Here is a 15,599-nt window from a genome sequence, read left to right as displayed (position 1 = left end):
TTGAAAAATACTGGCCTAAATAGATCCACATAGATCCGTAGACTAAGGCTAGTATTCATACTTCATGGAAAAAGAGAACAAAACTAAACATACCAAACAACAGTGATAATATTTCCATAAAAGTACTGAGTTATATACTTTAATCCTAACATTATAGAGATTAATTTGGGGGGTTTTTTGTGGCAAGACTATTGTACCAATATCCTTTATTACTAATGCTGGATAGTGTACTTAAAATGTATAAAAAATCAGAACATTCACGAAAACCTACCTCTGAAAATCTTCCTCAGAAATAACAAGATTATACAGGAAAAGGGGATCTGAATCCTCAGTTAGGCGAACAACTAAATCCTGAAGGAAGAGAATGTTAGTTTCAAAAATTAAGAAATGTATTTCTCTAGAATAATTACTTCAATAGTACCAAATCATATGACTCGTAAAATGCTGAAAGCTTCTATGCAACATACAAATCCTCTGAGCATCACAAAACAATAACAAAAGTATGAAGTCAAATTCCTAGGTATGCAGCTAACGAGTAGGCTGGCTTGGTCACTCAACAGTGAGAAACTGGTGAAGTGGACACAGCAGCGCCTGCATTTTCTGCATCCCATGAGAAAAGCACATCTTCCTTCCCCTGTCCTGACCACTTTCTACAGGGGGACGATCGAGAGCATCCTGTCATGCAGCATCACAGTCTGGTTTGGAAGCATCACTGCTTCAGATAGGAAGGTGGTGCAGAGAGTGGTGTGGATGGCTGAAAAGATCATTGGCAGTTCCCTCCCTCCCATCCAGGACATAGCACAGAAGCGTTGCTTGAGCGGGGTCCGTAAGATTATGTGGGACACTACACATCCTCTCCTCTACCTGTTTTCCTTGTTACCTTCTGGGAGGAGGCTTCGTGGTATCCGTAGCAGAACATCTAGATTTAACCATAGTTTCATTCCATACAGCATTAACCTTGTGAACTCTCAAGCTTCCTCTTTCCGTTATATATTCAAGATGGACAGTATTTAATATTTATTTGCTATGTATATGTAGGGGTGTGGGTCTATACATATGTTGTACATAGTATGTTTAGGTGTGTGTCATGTATGTGTTTCACTTTGAGAGCGGGCAACTAAATTTCATTTTTGATGTGTGCCATTGTGCCCACAGTAAAAAAAAAGGCAATAAAGTTTATCTTATCATATCTTATCTATCTCTTATCTAGAGCAATCCTCATTCCTAAATATTTCAAAAGAGAAGTCTGACTGCCGAATCTATCGAAATCAGTCTTTAAAGTGAAGGTAAAGTAATGGAAGCCTCCTATCTGATCCATCAACTTCTTTTCCAAGGCTCAGCCCATATTTCTTGGTCTTTTCCATTCCACAGGGTCCTTGTTTCCAGAGTCCAAAGCTGAAAACAGGCTTATCAATACTGTAATTTTGATCCTTAGTCAGCAAATAACATACAATGTTTACAAGTTCCAATTTTATGGATTTTTAATTGAATTGTTTTATTAAAATTTATGGTAGGGTAAAGGTGTAGAATGAGGTTTAGGAGCTTTTGATCCAGATTCCACTCTTTTACCAACTATTTAAAAAGCTACCACTAGTGTGTTATTGTGAAAGGTAAGTGAAATGAGGCATGGCATAGGACTGACAGGGCAACCAAAAACATTGATGATCTTCAGGGTGCTATTTGAAAGAGAAGAATGGCTCCACAAGATTTTGGCAAAGAGCAGCGCAGGAAATATAAATGCCAAGAAACAATTTGACATTAGCATCCTTGAAGAGGACTAGCATTAGGGAGATGGTTAAATGGCATTAGTAGCCTTGAAAGTCACACCAGTGGTGAAGCCCTGGAGAAGCTTAGCTGCAACATCAGTCCAACAGTCATATTCACCTCAGTAAGACTGGAAGGTCCTACAGCACAGCTATAGCTAGTTTCAATAAAGGAGAATATTTGTAGCTCGGGGCTGAAATGAGGAGTCCTTGGGTGTTCTCTGAGCTTAATTGTTTTGTTGCATCTGATGATATTACTTGGTTTGGGTAAGGAAACATATGCAAGAAAACAACCAAGATCAAGTTTGCCAGTGAAGGATCCAGTAAGGATCAAAACAGTAGTACTCTAACTAAAACATTTGCTGTTTGAAAAGGAGGAGGGAGAATTAGCCCAGAAAGAGATTTTTTTTTTATGTGTGAATCAGTGTTGACTCTTGGCAACTGCCTGGACAAACCTGAAGTTTTCTTGGCAAGATTTCAGAAGTAGTTTGCCAGAAACACAGATATAGATATAGCAGAACAAATAAGATTTTCAAACAGAAATAAAACATAGATGTAATTATAAGAAGTAAGGCATAGATACGGAAACAAAGGAATAAGGAATCTAGAAATCTAAGATATCTAAGCATAATGATAAAAATAAGTACAACACAACACTTCCACTTCCTCTATAATAAAGGGAAATAAATTTCATCTCTGCTTTGTGTTCTGCGCCATTCCTCAAAAGAACCTATGGTTGTGGGACTGCTATCAACAAATACTACTTTTTCCAATCAGCTAAAGAGAAAATTTATGTGGTAGTTAACATAAATTATTCGAAGAATCCTCACCTATTATGCTACTTATTACTTTTCCTATTGTACATTTACCCCATTTATGCCTCTATTTTCTAAGAGTTCATGGATGAATAAATGGGGATCTAAAAACTAGCATTTAAGGTAGGTTAAACTGGCCTATATTAACCAGTGAATCCTTGGTGGAGTGGAAACTTAAACCCATATCCCTCATGAAAGTCCAAGCCTTAGCTACTACATTCTGCTATCAGCTTGTTATGTATCCACAATAAATCACAATGAAGTGCAAAAATTGTCACTGGAAACAGAACGTTCTAGAAAAGTCTGGAACATTGCTTCCCTCAGGACAATGGGGACCTTTTCCCAGACTCAGCATTTTTAAAGTAAATCTTACAGATTGGAATGACAGGGTTTTAGCAATTGCTTCAAAGTATTTTTTTCAAGCAATTTTTCCTTTAAACAAATTATTAAAATGAGTTTAAAGAATTTCAGCATTTGAACTATGTTCCTTTTAGAACTACTTCACTTTGTCATTATGGTGGAGAGTTTCTCAATTTCTTTCTAATGACCTTTCTGTGAGCCACAAAGATTTTTTTTTTTTTACCATTAATAGAGAAACCTGCAGCTGGCTGCTTAAACACTGAAATTTTATCAGCCTGTGAAACAAATTACATGAAAGCAATCTGGGGAGGGTGTAACCCCCAAAACAGGCCTTGTTCACCCAGAGTATTGTAACTTGAACACCTTGAATTGTTTCCTAGAATAGCATGATCTAGGAGGAGATTTCAGCAATAATAGAGGACTGGAGGCTAAAACATATGAAGAGCAGTTGCAGAAATTGGGTATGTCTAGCTTAATAAAAGGAAGGATTAGAGATGACATGATAGCAGTGTTCCAATATTTTAGTGGGCTGCCACAAAGAAAGGGGAGTCAAGCTATTATCCAAAGCACCTGAGGGCAGGATAAGAAGCAAATGATGGAAACTAATCAAGGAAAGAAGTAATATAAAACTAAGGAGACATTTCCTGACAGTTAAAACAATTAATCAGTGGAATGACTTGCCTCCAGAAGTTGTGGGTGCTTTAACACTGGAGGTTTTAAAGAACAGATTGGACAACTATTGTCTGAAATGGTATGGGGTTTCCTGCTAGATTAAAAGACCTCCAGTTTCCTTCCAACTTTGTTATTGTTATAATATTCCAGATTTTTCTGGAGTGATTTGTTCACAGTTCAACATATTTTGTATATTTTAAATTGATAAGAAAAGAAAAAAACAGCTTTCTCAGCAGACGATACCAAAGTACAAAATTGCTAAACAAATGGGAAGGGAATACATATGAAAAATTAATCATAATGATGTAGAGAAGACCAAGTGAAAGGATGGGAGGGCAAACTAACATGGAAAACTGTTTGAGGGTATTGAATGAAGGGTAGAAAAGAAACTGAATATGTTATTTGAAAATATATGATTTGATTAGGCTGGCCCCATTTTTGTCTCAATTTTGCCAATGTACAGTTATCATGGAATATTACTTCCAAGTTTATAAGTTCCTTGCTCTGTTCTGTAGTAATGACATATTATTATTCATAATATTTATTTTGATCAATGATCAATAAAGTCTATTGTTCACGAAGGAATATGCTTGGCCAGAGTTAGCAACTAAAATTTTAAGCAGGATCACTTATTGTAACAATTGAAAGCACAATGTATAATGAAGGAGATACAAACCTTCCTATGAATGGGATTTGTTGTTGATTGCATTTCAACACTCACTCGGACCTTTATTCGTCTGCAAAATACATGAAAGTGCATTTAATATATTGATGTAAGTAACAGCAATATATTCTTCAATTGACAAATGAAATGTTGTATTTTAATTTAAGTAAAGGTGATCCATTAAGGGAGTTTGCACAAAATTATATCTATCATAAAGTCAATATACCATGATTGTCATAAAGTCAATCTTCCCTGCTAATTTTCTGGAAAGCTCTTAAAATGTGACTTGTCCAACAACCTTGGGGATCCATGGGACCCCTACAAGATAGCTGTATTGTTTAGATGATTGTATTCACCTGCAATTTTGTTTTTTATGTTTATTTTTAATTTTATTATTCTCACATAGTTTTATTGGTTGCTACATTGTTTTAACTGCTGTTGATTCAACATATTTTGTATATTTTTAGTAGATAAGAAATAGATTCACCCAGAATCATATTCAATGAGATGGATAGCTACATAATTCACTAAATATTCCGTTATGATTCTATATATCACTATATTAATCACCACTCACACCAGTCATTTTTATTAATGCAGCTTAATAACTAGACATTACTTTGCATGAATAACAATATTCAGACAAATATTATGACATGGAAATGGTACCATTCATGTACAAGAAAGACAAACTTTAAAGAACCAACAGGGGAAGGAATAAACAGGGGAAGTGGGGGAATAAATTTTTCCTCAGAGAAAAAAATCCAAAAGCCCAATGAGAGTTGAGCATGGAGAATTGGTTTCAGAATATTCCAAGCAACAATCTTACGTCTTTTACCATCGTTTGCAAGGGTATGTAGATAGTTCTGAATAGAATATTTAAGAAGATTGCACAGCCCTACAAAATGTGAGATTACAATTTATAGTAATAAATTCCCCCAAATTCAAGGCTCATTTTTAATTGACATTAATTTTATGAAAAGATAGGAATAATTATTAATTCATGATAAATAATCAGAGCCCTTCAAAGATGAGTATATAGCATACAGCATGAGGTGAGAACTACACTTTCCAAACTAATGTTTTGTACATCTTATGATGATTCTCTTCCTTTCTCCAGGATTTCAGGATTCTATTCTCTCTCTTTCCTTTTCAACCACTAAGCGAAGTCATCTGACAGTTTGAGGTATAGCATCCTCAGTATGTGATAATACCCAATTATAATATTTAGACTCCAGGGCAACCAGATTGTCAAAGTTCTGTCCCAGTGCCTGGAGGCTACATAGATCTGGATGGAGAGGAACTGCTTCTGACTTAAATCCTACGAAGATTGGGTAGCTATGGGTATTTGAACCATCCAGATCGGGGAATATTCCATCTTTGACCTTGAAAGGCTAGCCCTTCCCACTTCAAGGGTGATAAACAATCTGGGGTTTTTGCTAGACTTGCAGCTCCTACTTCAAGAGCAGGTGTCAGCTTCATTCAGCTGGTACCCCAGTTGCACTCTTATATCGGGGGCTATCCTTCAGACAGTCACTCATGCCCTTGTCACCTCACAGCTTGACTACTGAAATGCTCTACAAGGGACTGCCCTCGAAGACCACCTAGAGCCTTCAACTGGTCCAAAATATATCAGCATGCCTATGTAAAATCTCTGCTTGGCAAGCTGCACTAGTTGCCAGTTTGCTTCAAGGTGTGATACCAGGGGCTACCCTTGCTATCTATAAAGCCCTATGCAGTTTAAGGCCTAATTACCTTAGGGACCACCTGTCTCCCATAACATTTGCCCAGATAATTCAATCTTGCAGGGTAGGCACACTGTGGGCTCCTTTGATTGAACAATGTCATCTCAGGACCCCAGAAGTGTGCCTTCTCTGTAGCAGCACAGACCCTCTCGATAGAATAATGTTCTTCCTGACGGTGAGATGGCTCTGGTTCTTTGTCCAGGCTTTTGGCAAGAGACATCAAGACCCTTCTTTTCACTGTGCCTATTTTTTTTTAAAAAATGTATGTTTTACCATAATTTTTTTGTTTGATTTTTGAGAGTTGCACAGTCATGGAGACTTAGGCAGCATATAAGTTTAGCAAATTATTAATTGGTAATATCTGATTCCAAAAGTTATTCCCATAACTCTATTAAAATTGTGGGAGAATCCCATTTATTATTTTCTAAACACCACAAGGAAAGCTTGCTAAATTAAAACTACCAGATCTGGGCTGCAAAAACCCAGACAACCACAGATGACAACAATAAAAACAGCTCAGGTCTAGTGGCTCTAACTAAACAATCCACACTAAGAGAAATCATGAGCAGGTGTTAAAGAGCCTTTCCTTTCCCCCTTTTCCTGACATCCTTCCAAAAGCTTAACAACTAACCAAGGGACAGATATTGATAGATGACAATTGACTCCAAGAGTCCCTCTGCCCAATGTCTGGCTGTCATTCAACTGTTAAAAGCATGGAAGCTTCGTCAAAGGAGAAAGGGGGCCAAGATACTTTTAAAATACCTGAAAATATCTAGCTGCTACATAGAGACAGTCATATGTGTAGCCGTTTATTATCTATAATACATTATAAACACAGGATTAATCACAGGCAACTAGAGTGTTAGGTTAGAAAAGCAGCAGCCACGGTATCCATCAACTTCACAGTTGAAGAGAAAAATGTGTACATTGCCAGAATCACCTCGTTCAGCCTATTGAATTAGGCAAAAACCACGCTATACACACCCTCACGCTTGCAGCAGTTGAAAAGCCTGACAGGGTCATTGATCACTCCCAGCGGCCGGAGCCTGAGAGAAATCTGCGAGGATTTTAATTCACGACTGTTGTTTTGTTCAGAATAGTGAGGGGGTTATAGAAACGGCCATGTTCCCAAAACCTATAGCTTTTCTGGGGTTTTTGTTTTGAAAGGTATTTTTTTTGGGGGGGGGGGCGGAATGAAAGAAGCGGAGGCCACTCCCGACGAGAAGTTCCGCCCCTCTTTCCCCGGGCTGGTCGGGGAAAAACCAACCGTCCGAGTCCCGGTCTGAAGTAGGGACGGGCGGCTCCAAGACAGGAAAAGAGGGGGGGAACCTCCCCCTCAGCTTTTAGACCTCAGGCCCCGTTCATCCGAGGGAAGAAAACCGCGCCGGCGCCTCACCTCTCCTCGCAGCCCTGGCATTTCACCTGCACGGGCACCGGCTGGCTGAAGAGGCTCTCCGACGCCATCTTGCGCTTTGAGTTTGGCGCCCTGCTCCGGCGGGGGGGAAAGCCAGGAAGGAGCGAGGCAGGAAGGGCGGGGAACGGGCCACGCGGCCCCCGGCGGAGGCGGGGCGGATGGAGGAGAGGGGGAGGAGCCACAACACCTGTAGGCAAGATGACGGGGGCTCCTGTCGAGCTGGCTTCTTTTCCTCAGCCGGGGCGATGCGCCTATTTCGTGGAGCGGAAGAAGCGCTTTTGCAAGATGGTCCCGGCGCAGGGAAGGCGCTTCTGTGGCGAGCACAGCGCCGAGGAGGTAGTAGGGGGAGAGCGAGACAAACCGCTGGGCCAAACGATCCGTTTTATTTGTAAAAATAAGGTTTTGTTTCAGTGAGCTTCCAGTTTATCTTTTCTAACCACAGGCAGAGGGAGAAAGGAAATTCACCTTGATCAGGTCGCCTGCGTTTGTCTTATATGTAGAGTGTATACACACACACACACACACACACACACACCCCGAGAAGATGTACACAGACACACACACACACACACACACACACACACACACACACACACACAGACCGAGAAGATGTCATTAGATTTTTCTGGTTCCTCCCGTTTTCATTTCTTACCTGCGTGTCATATATGTACAGTGTGTACACACACACACACACACACACACACACAGCAAGAAGATGTCATTAGATTTTTCTGGTTCATCCCATTTTCATCTCTTACCTCCATCCGGTGTAAAAGGTCCGTCTGCTATCCAGTATTGGAAATTATCCTGACGATTGTGAATGTGATTACATGTTTAGGGCAAGTTATGCTGGGTTGGAGGAGGCTGGCTTAGTTTCCCTAGCATACCATGCATAGAGAAAATGTTGCCGTCAACCTAGAAAACAAGTAATGTACAAGTGGAAAACGGGCAGTGACAGAATACAAAGTTTTTTAAAAAACGGAAGTGCCTCAGATAATTTTTTTCAAGGAAGGTTGAAAAAACCTGGATATAAGACACCTTTTAAGGCAACATATTGTTGATTCCAATGTAAATCAATTCCATTATGTTTTGTTCCCCCCCCCCCCAATTCCATTATGTTACATCTATATCAATTGGGACTCACTTTTATTTTGCGGGGATGTGGAGCTGAAAAAGGGTATGATTTAAAGTTTTAGTAAATTGTTTATTATTTTTAACTAGGAAGAACATAAAAGGAAAAGAATCCCTTGTCCTTTGGATCCAAAACAGTAAGCAAGAGTAGATTCTCTGTTTTTTTTTTTTTTTAAAAAAAAAAGAACAATGAATACCATTGTTAATTTGTTTATTTTTAATTTTAGCACTGTGTATGAAGATCAGCTACAAAAACATTTGAAAAAGTGTAATTCAAGAGAGAAGCCAAAGCCTGTAAGTATCATTGAAACTGCTTGAAATAAAATTAGCAGAACTTGAAATAAAACTAGCAGAACTGCCTCGTGAAGTGATGCTTCTTTCCATTAATACCCTGATGAAAATAAGGATATATGCAGATGGAAGCATCACAAAACCACCAATAAATATATTGTAGTGTTTGTACAATAGAGCTTTATTGTATCACTATTCTACTTTCTCATACTTAATTGATTTTCAGAGATAAGAAAGACTGGAAAGTTTGTGAAGAAACATAGGAAGTTGCAAATAGAAGGCAGTTTATCTGAATCCTTTATAGGATTTAGTGAATTTAGGCAGATAATTGCATAATGGAAACATGTTCTGGAAGCACCCAGAATCTGTGTGCAACATAAATGGGTCTTGGGTATTATAGCAGAGCAAAGAGGACTGCCTAAAGCCAAGAATTTCAAAGTATAAGGCAAACCCTTTCAGTAGGTAGCAGTAAAAGCAACCTAAGATTTTACAAGGGTGTGATTGAAAAACAGTGAAACAAGAAATAAAGTAGAAAATAATAGATGTTAAATAAAGTCACATTTTGTTTAGTCAAATATTATATAAAATGAAATTAGAATTCATAAGTTTATTACAGGTCTTATTGTGCTAATAGAAAAAGTAGTCCTTGGTTCGCCTATCTGTATACACTTGTCTAAATATAACTTTATGATTGTTTCTTGCTATAGGTACAATCAAACTCCAGAATGATTTTGTTTTTTCTTAAACCATTTAAAGCTTAATGCATGTAAATACTGGAAAAGAGAATTATAATTATTCTATAACATATTTCCATATTTCATTTAAGGTCTACTTTATTAAAGATATTAATGCAGGACTGAAAAATGAAACAGAATTATCTGAAGAACAGGTGAATAAATGTCTTAAATATATTTTGAACTGCTAGAAGAGATAAACTCTGCTTTTTAAATAATATTCATTATTTTTGTTTGTTTATTAAATTTATATGCTGCTTAGCTCAATAGCCTGTTTGATATTGTGATTAAGGCGCTGGCCTAGAAACCAGGAGACTGTGAGTTCTAGTCCTGCCTTAGGCATGAAAACTGGCTAGGCCACTCTCTCTTAGCCCAACCCACCTCATAGAATTGTGCGAAAAATTGAAACACAAATATTAGTTATGTTTGCTGCATTGGGTTCACCAGAAAGATGTGTAGACAGAGAGATGGATGGGATTAAAATATAATAATATATTTAATGAGAATGTTATAGGAAAAATGCTGTCTTATAGAAGTTGCAGAGATAACAAATACTATACCATTGGCCATTGTTTGTTGCAGAATTATAGTAGCAAGATATGTGGTCTTAGCAATTAAATATATCTAATGCTATTTGAGCAGCAGGAAGAAAAATCCTGGTGTTGGAATGGACAGAGGCATTTATTTTGCTGTGACATCCAAGTGTTTTTCCACATGGTGGCTCATGAAGAACTGACAGAAAAGTATGCTAGCTTTAAAAAATGCTGACTGCTAGTGTACTTTTTCTATGTAGATCAGGCATGTCAAACTCGTGACGTCACGTGATGTCGCATGACGTATTGCGACTTTTTCCCCATTGCCGGCAATGGGGTGGGCATGGTTTCAGTATGATGCATCCGGCTTGCAGGCCGGCAGTTTGACATGCCTGATGTAGATAGATATAGGATTTGAATACAAATGTTGTGTAGCATGCAGGTCAAAAATGATATCAAGTGTTGTAAAAAAAGAGAGCAATATACCCATCCCCCAATAACCTGAAGGCTTGATATGGTTACCCTTATTGGCACTGAGTGATTGAAAATAAAACAAAAAGAAAAGCTTTTCCACTCCTGTGAATTGTACTGTATTTATTATCATTCTTGTCCTTCATCTAAATATATTTTCTAGTCAAGGAGAATTGGATGTTGTTTAGATCATATCTAATGTAGTACATTTTTTTGGGCTTATTTTTGCTTTGTATAGATGGGTTTCTATAAACAAAATAAGAAATATTCTGTGTCCATTCCAGCAGATACGAATTTCAGCACTTTCTAAACAAGAACTAGAGAACTTAATTAGGAAGCTTAAAAAAGCAAATAACGGTAAGTATTTTATTTTTATGTGGGTAATCAAACAATATAAATGATGAAAGAATTCAAAATAACTGTTTTGTAATTTAATGGTTTTCGATATGTATGAGAATTACATTGTAAAGTTATTTACATTTAAAATATTTGCAGAATCGGATATTAGTTTTCTCATACAATAACAACAACAGACATTTGAGAGAATATTTACATTGTTAATTCAATTCAAACTCAAACACAAAATTCTACATTCTATTCTCAGCTATAAATTATGTACTTAAGGACCAAATTCTTTCTCATCATGCGTTACAAGAAGCCCTAAACGATCCCCAGAATGGAGATGCAGCTTTTAAACATTTGAAGCAACAGGTAGCTCTCTTGCAAAAAATAACATATTTAGTATAATTTCTTGTTCTAAATAAATTGCTTTCTAGTGGCTGAATTATTGTTCCCTTGAAAACACTGATAATTTTATACATGTTTTTTTAATCTGTTTAATCCACCACCCTAGATTTCCCTAACATTTCATACGAATATTGATGAATCTTATTTTCTTTTAGGTATATTGTAAAGTCATTCAGGATTTTTTTGTTCTAGGTTTTGCAAAAGAAAATTAAGTTTTGTAGTAAATATTAATAATAAATGTCAGCATGGAAGATTTAGTTTTCTAAATTTACTGAAAATAATATAATTTGAATTTATAATAATAGTAATCGTAGTAGTAATAATAATAATAATAATAATTAGTAGTAGTAGTAGTAAGTAGTAGTAGTAGTAGTCATGCAAAACCTAAGAAAGATAGTATACTAGGCCAGTGGTAGCGAACCTATGGCACAGGTGCTAGAGGTAGCACTCAGAGCCCTCATTGTGGGCACGCGTGCCGTCGCCCCAGTCCTAGGCCTTCAGCTGGGTTTTATAAAACCTTTTCGCTTTAGGCCTCTGCCGCCATGTGCAAAAAAAAAAAAGGTTCAATCAATCAATCAATTTCAACTTCTCGCAGGAAAAAAATCTCCAAAGTTGGAATTGATTGATTGAACTTTTTAGTCCCACCCAGTCTGCCGTTATCACCGCAGCCGCACCCACCCAATGGGCCATGCCCACCCAATGGGCCACACCCATCCAGCACTCGATGATCCATAAGTGGGTTTGGGGTTGCAGTTTGGGCACTCAGTCTCTAAAAGGTTCGCCATCACTGTACTAGGCTATAGGACTAAATCACAAACCCATGCATTTTGGAAGAATTAAAATAGCATTTCAAAAATCTATGGCTGATTTAGGATTCATTAATGCTTAATGAATAACTGTGTTGGTTCACAAATAAACTTGATGTTTATAGGCTTCTATATTAGGTAACATGAAAAGATTACATTTGCTTGGACCAGGGAACTGTTTTGTGGAATTTGGAGCCGGACGGGGAAAACTGTCCCACTGGTTGGATATAGCTTTACAGGACGTCCAAGATGTTCATTTTCTTCTTGTTGAAAGGGAATCTACCAGGTTCAAGGTAAGGCAATTATTGCTATAATTAAAATTAACATTTTAATAATGCAATATGCCAAAAATGTAAAAAAAAATTTTTAATTATTAGATTTTGAATTTTGCCAGTGCTAAACATTTTTGTCTGGGTTGTAAAATACAACCCAATAGGTTATAATAATTTGTAGTTTGACCTTGCAGGTAGATGGCAAACACAGAAAACGTTACTTTGAGAGGCTTCAAGTTGATATCCAGCATTTATGTTTAAGTAAGTTGCTTAAAGGTCTCGCTGTGAACTCTCTGAAAAACAGTGCAAATGATCCTAGTTGTTTTTTTAAAAAAAATTTCTGCAGGTAGTGTTCACTGCAGTTATGGTAGAAGTGTGGTGGCTACAGAGTTGGTTTTGGATGCTGAGATTCTTCTCGCTCAAGTATAGTGTCATAACGTTAAAGATAAAAGAGTATGGTGCATCTCAGTAGCCCCACCAACCCCTCCAATCTTCTCTGCATTTTTCTTCCCTCTGTTTTCCCTTATACAACTTTTATTAATTTATAATATAAAATACAAAAAGAAAATAGTAAGGTAAAAAGGGAGGGAAAGGGGAAAGGAGAAGTGTGGAAAAGGAGGGAGCAAAGAAAAAAGGGGGGGCATTGACTTCCAACTTCTAGTGCAGTAGAATAGAACAGTAACTTCAAACCTCAACCTCAATAATAGTATAAACTAGCCATTTCTATAACAACAAATCTCTCTAGTCAGTAAAACCCAAAATCAAAGTTTCATTTTTATCCCTCTCAAGCACAAAGTCCAAAAGTGGTTTCCTCTTCCCTCTGTTTTACCAGCTGCCACTAGTGATGTCCTAGAATGGCCCCCAGCCACTCCAATCTTCTGAGTGCTGTTTTCCCTCCCTCTCCTTAGTGACTTGCTGTCATGGTTTTTTTCTGCTATTTCCCCCTCTCTGAACCCCCTTCTACTTAGAATAACTGCAGTATTAACTGTTATTGTATGTGCTTTCCATATTCTGCTGGAAAAGAGCTTGTGGGAACTGGAATGCTGAATAACGTGGACTTTTAATCACAATGAGAAGGTGTCTTATATTTTATATTATATATATTAGATTTATACGTATTAGATTTAATACAGCTTGCCTTCTGTGGCTATTATTACAACAGTCCAATCAAAACAAATTAATATTACCCCATAATTAACCTTTAAATTAAATCTGTGTTTTCCTATGGTACTTTATTACATATTAATGTAGCAGCATGCATTACTTTAAGTCCCCCAAATGTTTTGACTTACATGTCCCATCAGCAGTAAAAGGGATAATGTTCAGGTTTCATGAGAGTTATTGGCCAAGAATTAAGCTGAGGAAGGATGATGTGTATTATTCACAAAGATGATAGCAGAATGTCATCATTCTGTTTGGATTTATTATTTTTTTTGGACAGGTAAAGTTCCTCTTCTTGTGGAACAGAAACTACCTCTGATAGGAATTGGAAAGCATCTGTGTGGTGCTGCAACAGGTAAAATGGTATAGCTTGCTCATGTGTTGAAGATAATGCAATAGACTAGAGTCATTTAAAAGATAATGAAGTAAAAAAGCTTGCCAACAACTTTTATTCACGTATACATGCTTGCTAACATACATTTATTGCCATTGATGCTTATAAGCAAGGCTTATGGAAGTCATTAAACATGCTTATTATTAAACAGTAATACTAAAGACTTAGCTTAAAATGAATGCATTTGTGGCAAATGTATGTTTAAAAAGTGATTTAAACTGCTTGATAACATGGTCCAATTATAAATTATATAGAATTTTCACAGTTACATTAATGTGTGTATGTGTGTGCTGACACCGCATGTAGCAATTAAATATAAAAATACTTCTCTATTCACAGATCTTGCTCTGAGATGCTTAGTTGACACCTATAGGAAATCAGGTCTTGAAGAAAAGGAAGGCCCAGTAATTAAACGCCTCAAGACTGATTGTTCCGGCAAAATACATAGCAAGTGTGCAACTGAAAACTGGAGCCCTATAGCTGGAATTGTTATTGCACTTTGTTGTCATCACAAGTGTGAGTGGAGACATTATGTTGGCCAAGATTTTTTTACAAGAGTAGGACTGGGCCCCATAGAATTTAATTTTTTTAAAAGAATGACCAGCTGGGCTACCTGTGGCATGAGAGAAAGAGGAACAGAGACCAGCAGAAGTGGCATTCAAAATGAAGGACAAAGAAACGAAGGTGAACATGATCAGGATGATATAAATGCTGACTGCAGTTTGGATAGTCTTCAAAGGTATGAGGTCACTTTCAGTACAATTGTCAGCCCCACTACATAGGCCAGACTAGGAAATTAACTGCACAGGAAGACTAAAACTACTTTTATTGAGATTTACTAAAGTAGTACAATCTTGCAAGTCTGATTGTACTGTACCTCCTCCTGCTTCACTGGAATAACATCTCATTGTTCTGGACTTAAAAAAAAATGTTTTTGCCCCTTTTGCCCAAGTAACTGTTCTTGCATACTTCCAGTAGATCTTCCTTCTACTCTTAACAACAATAGGTTTCAGAAAGAAATATATCGTCTTAAATGTTATCACTGCCAAAATATATTTTGTCATGTATGCAGTAAGAAAGTCAAGTTGGACTAGTCTTTATTCAAATAATATTTGTGTCACAACTGATTAATAGTATACTAATCAACGAATCCTTCATTTATATTGGAAGAAAAAAAACAACTTGCACTGAATTGCTTGAAACAGAGTATTGGAAGTTAGTCCCTTTAATTTCTAAAGTTTTTTTCTTTTCTTTTCTTTTCTTTTTGTTCTAGGCTGCTGACTGCTGAGGAACGAAAGCAGATAGGGCACCTTTGCAAATTGTTGATTGATCATGGTCGGATCGAATACTTAGAGCAGAGACGATATGAAGCTGCGTTGCAACGCTATACAGAGTCAAGTGTGTCATTAGAAAATGTTCTTCTGACAGCTGTTCCAGCTCAGTCTTCGTGATTTTCAACAAACTGCTTTAAGGTGTTTTAGGAGCTTCACCGCTTCCAGGATTTCTTCTTCCTCTCTTCTTCTCTTCTTCCTCTCCTCTTTCCTTCACCACTCTCCTCCCCTTTCTCCCCACTTCTCCTCTTCTCCTCCAACCTGCCTACTTCCTTCCCGCCTCCTTTACTCTTTT

At 37.4% G+C, this 15,599-nt stretch overlaps 2 protein-coding genes across 6 annotated transcripts in view; one reads left to right on the top strand and one right to left on the bottom strand.

Moving 5' to 3' along the window:
• Window positions 1-8,606, bottom strand: part of SASS6 (SAS-6 centriolar assembly protein) — a 26,585-nt gene extending 17,979 nt beyond the window's left edge. For 2 of the 3 annotated variants that reach the window (XM_039348486.1, XM_039348487.1), the window contains exons 1-3: window positions 7,416-7,575; window positions 4,287-4,347; window positions 272-351 (exon numbers count right to left, since the gene is read on the bottom strand). In XM_039348486.1, coding sequence (XP_039204420.1) covers window positions 272-351; window positions 4,287-4,347; window positions 7,416-7,483 — 209 coding nt within the window. In that variant the 5' untranslated portion in view covers window positions 7,484-7,575. Of the gene's footprint in view, window positions 1-271; window positions 352-4,286; window positions 4,348-7,415; window positions 7,576-8,191 lie in introns of those variants that run through there. The other variant, XM_039348489.1, reaches the window with a different exon arrangement.
• Window positions 7,588-15,599, top strand: TRMT13 (tRNA methyltransferase 13 homolog). Of its 3 annotated transcripts, none has more exons than XM_039348493.1 (11): window positions 7,588-7,769; window positions 8,655-8,701; window positions 8,792-8,858; window positions 9,682-9,744; window positions 10,881-10,950; window positions 11,198-11,304; window positions 12,272-12,439; window positions 12,613-12,679; window positions 13,860-13,934; window positions 14,313-14,712; window positions 15,247-15,599. In XM_039348493.1, the coding sequence occupies exons 1-11, from the start codon at window positions 7,632-7,634 to the stop codon at window positions 15,422-15,424; spliced, it is 1,380 nt and encodes a 459-aa protein (XP_039204427.1). In that variant the 5' UTR covers window positions 7,588-7,631; the 3' UTR covers window positions 15,425-15,599. The 3 variants fall into 3 exon arrangements, with proteins under 3 accessions (XP_039204427.1, XP_039204428.1, XP_039204426.1); XM_039348492.1 differs by having other exon boundaries at window positions 7,589-7,769; window positions 10,878-10,950; XM_039348494.1 differs by lacking the exon at window positions 13,860-13,934 and having other exon boundaries at window positions 10,878-10,950.

Source organism: Crotalus tigris, unplaced genomic scaffold (genome assembly GCF_016545835.1).
Source record: "Crotalus tigris isolate CLP2741 ecotype Arizona unplaced genomic scaffold, ASM1654583v1 scf7180000018155.2402879, whole genome shotgun sequence".
Classification (NCBI taxonomy): Eukaryota; Metazoa; Chordata; class Lepidosauria; order Squamata; family Viperidae; genus Crotalus; species Crotalus tigris.
The sequence above is the reverse complement of the archived record's forward strand: the minus strand, read 5'-3'. Positions and strand labels throughout refer to the sequence as shown.

What these genes read in the sequence shown, in the direction of transcription:
- TRMT13 (XM_039348492.1), top strand. Translation starts at nt 7,632, where the DNA reads ATGACGGGGGCTCCTGTCGAGCTGGCTTCTTTTCCTCAGCCGGGGCGA. An exon ending in GCGAGCACAGCGCCGAGGAG is followed by an intron (nt 7,770 to 8,654) that starts GTAGTAGGGGGA and finishes ATTTTTAACTAG; the next exon opens with GAAGAACATAAAAGGAAAAG. An exon ending in AGTTTGGATAGTCTTCAAAG is followed by an intron (nt 14,713 to 15,246) that starts GTATGAGGTCAC and finishes TTTTTGTTCTAG; the next exon opens with GCTGCTGACTGCTGAGGAAC.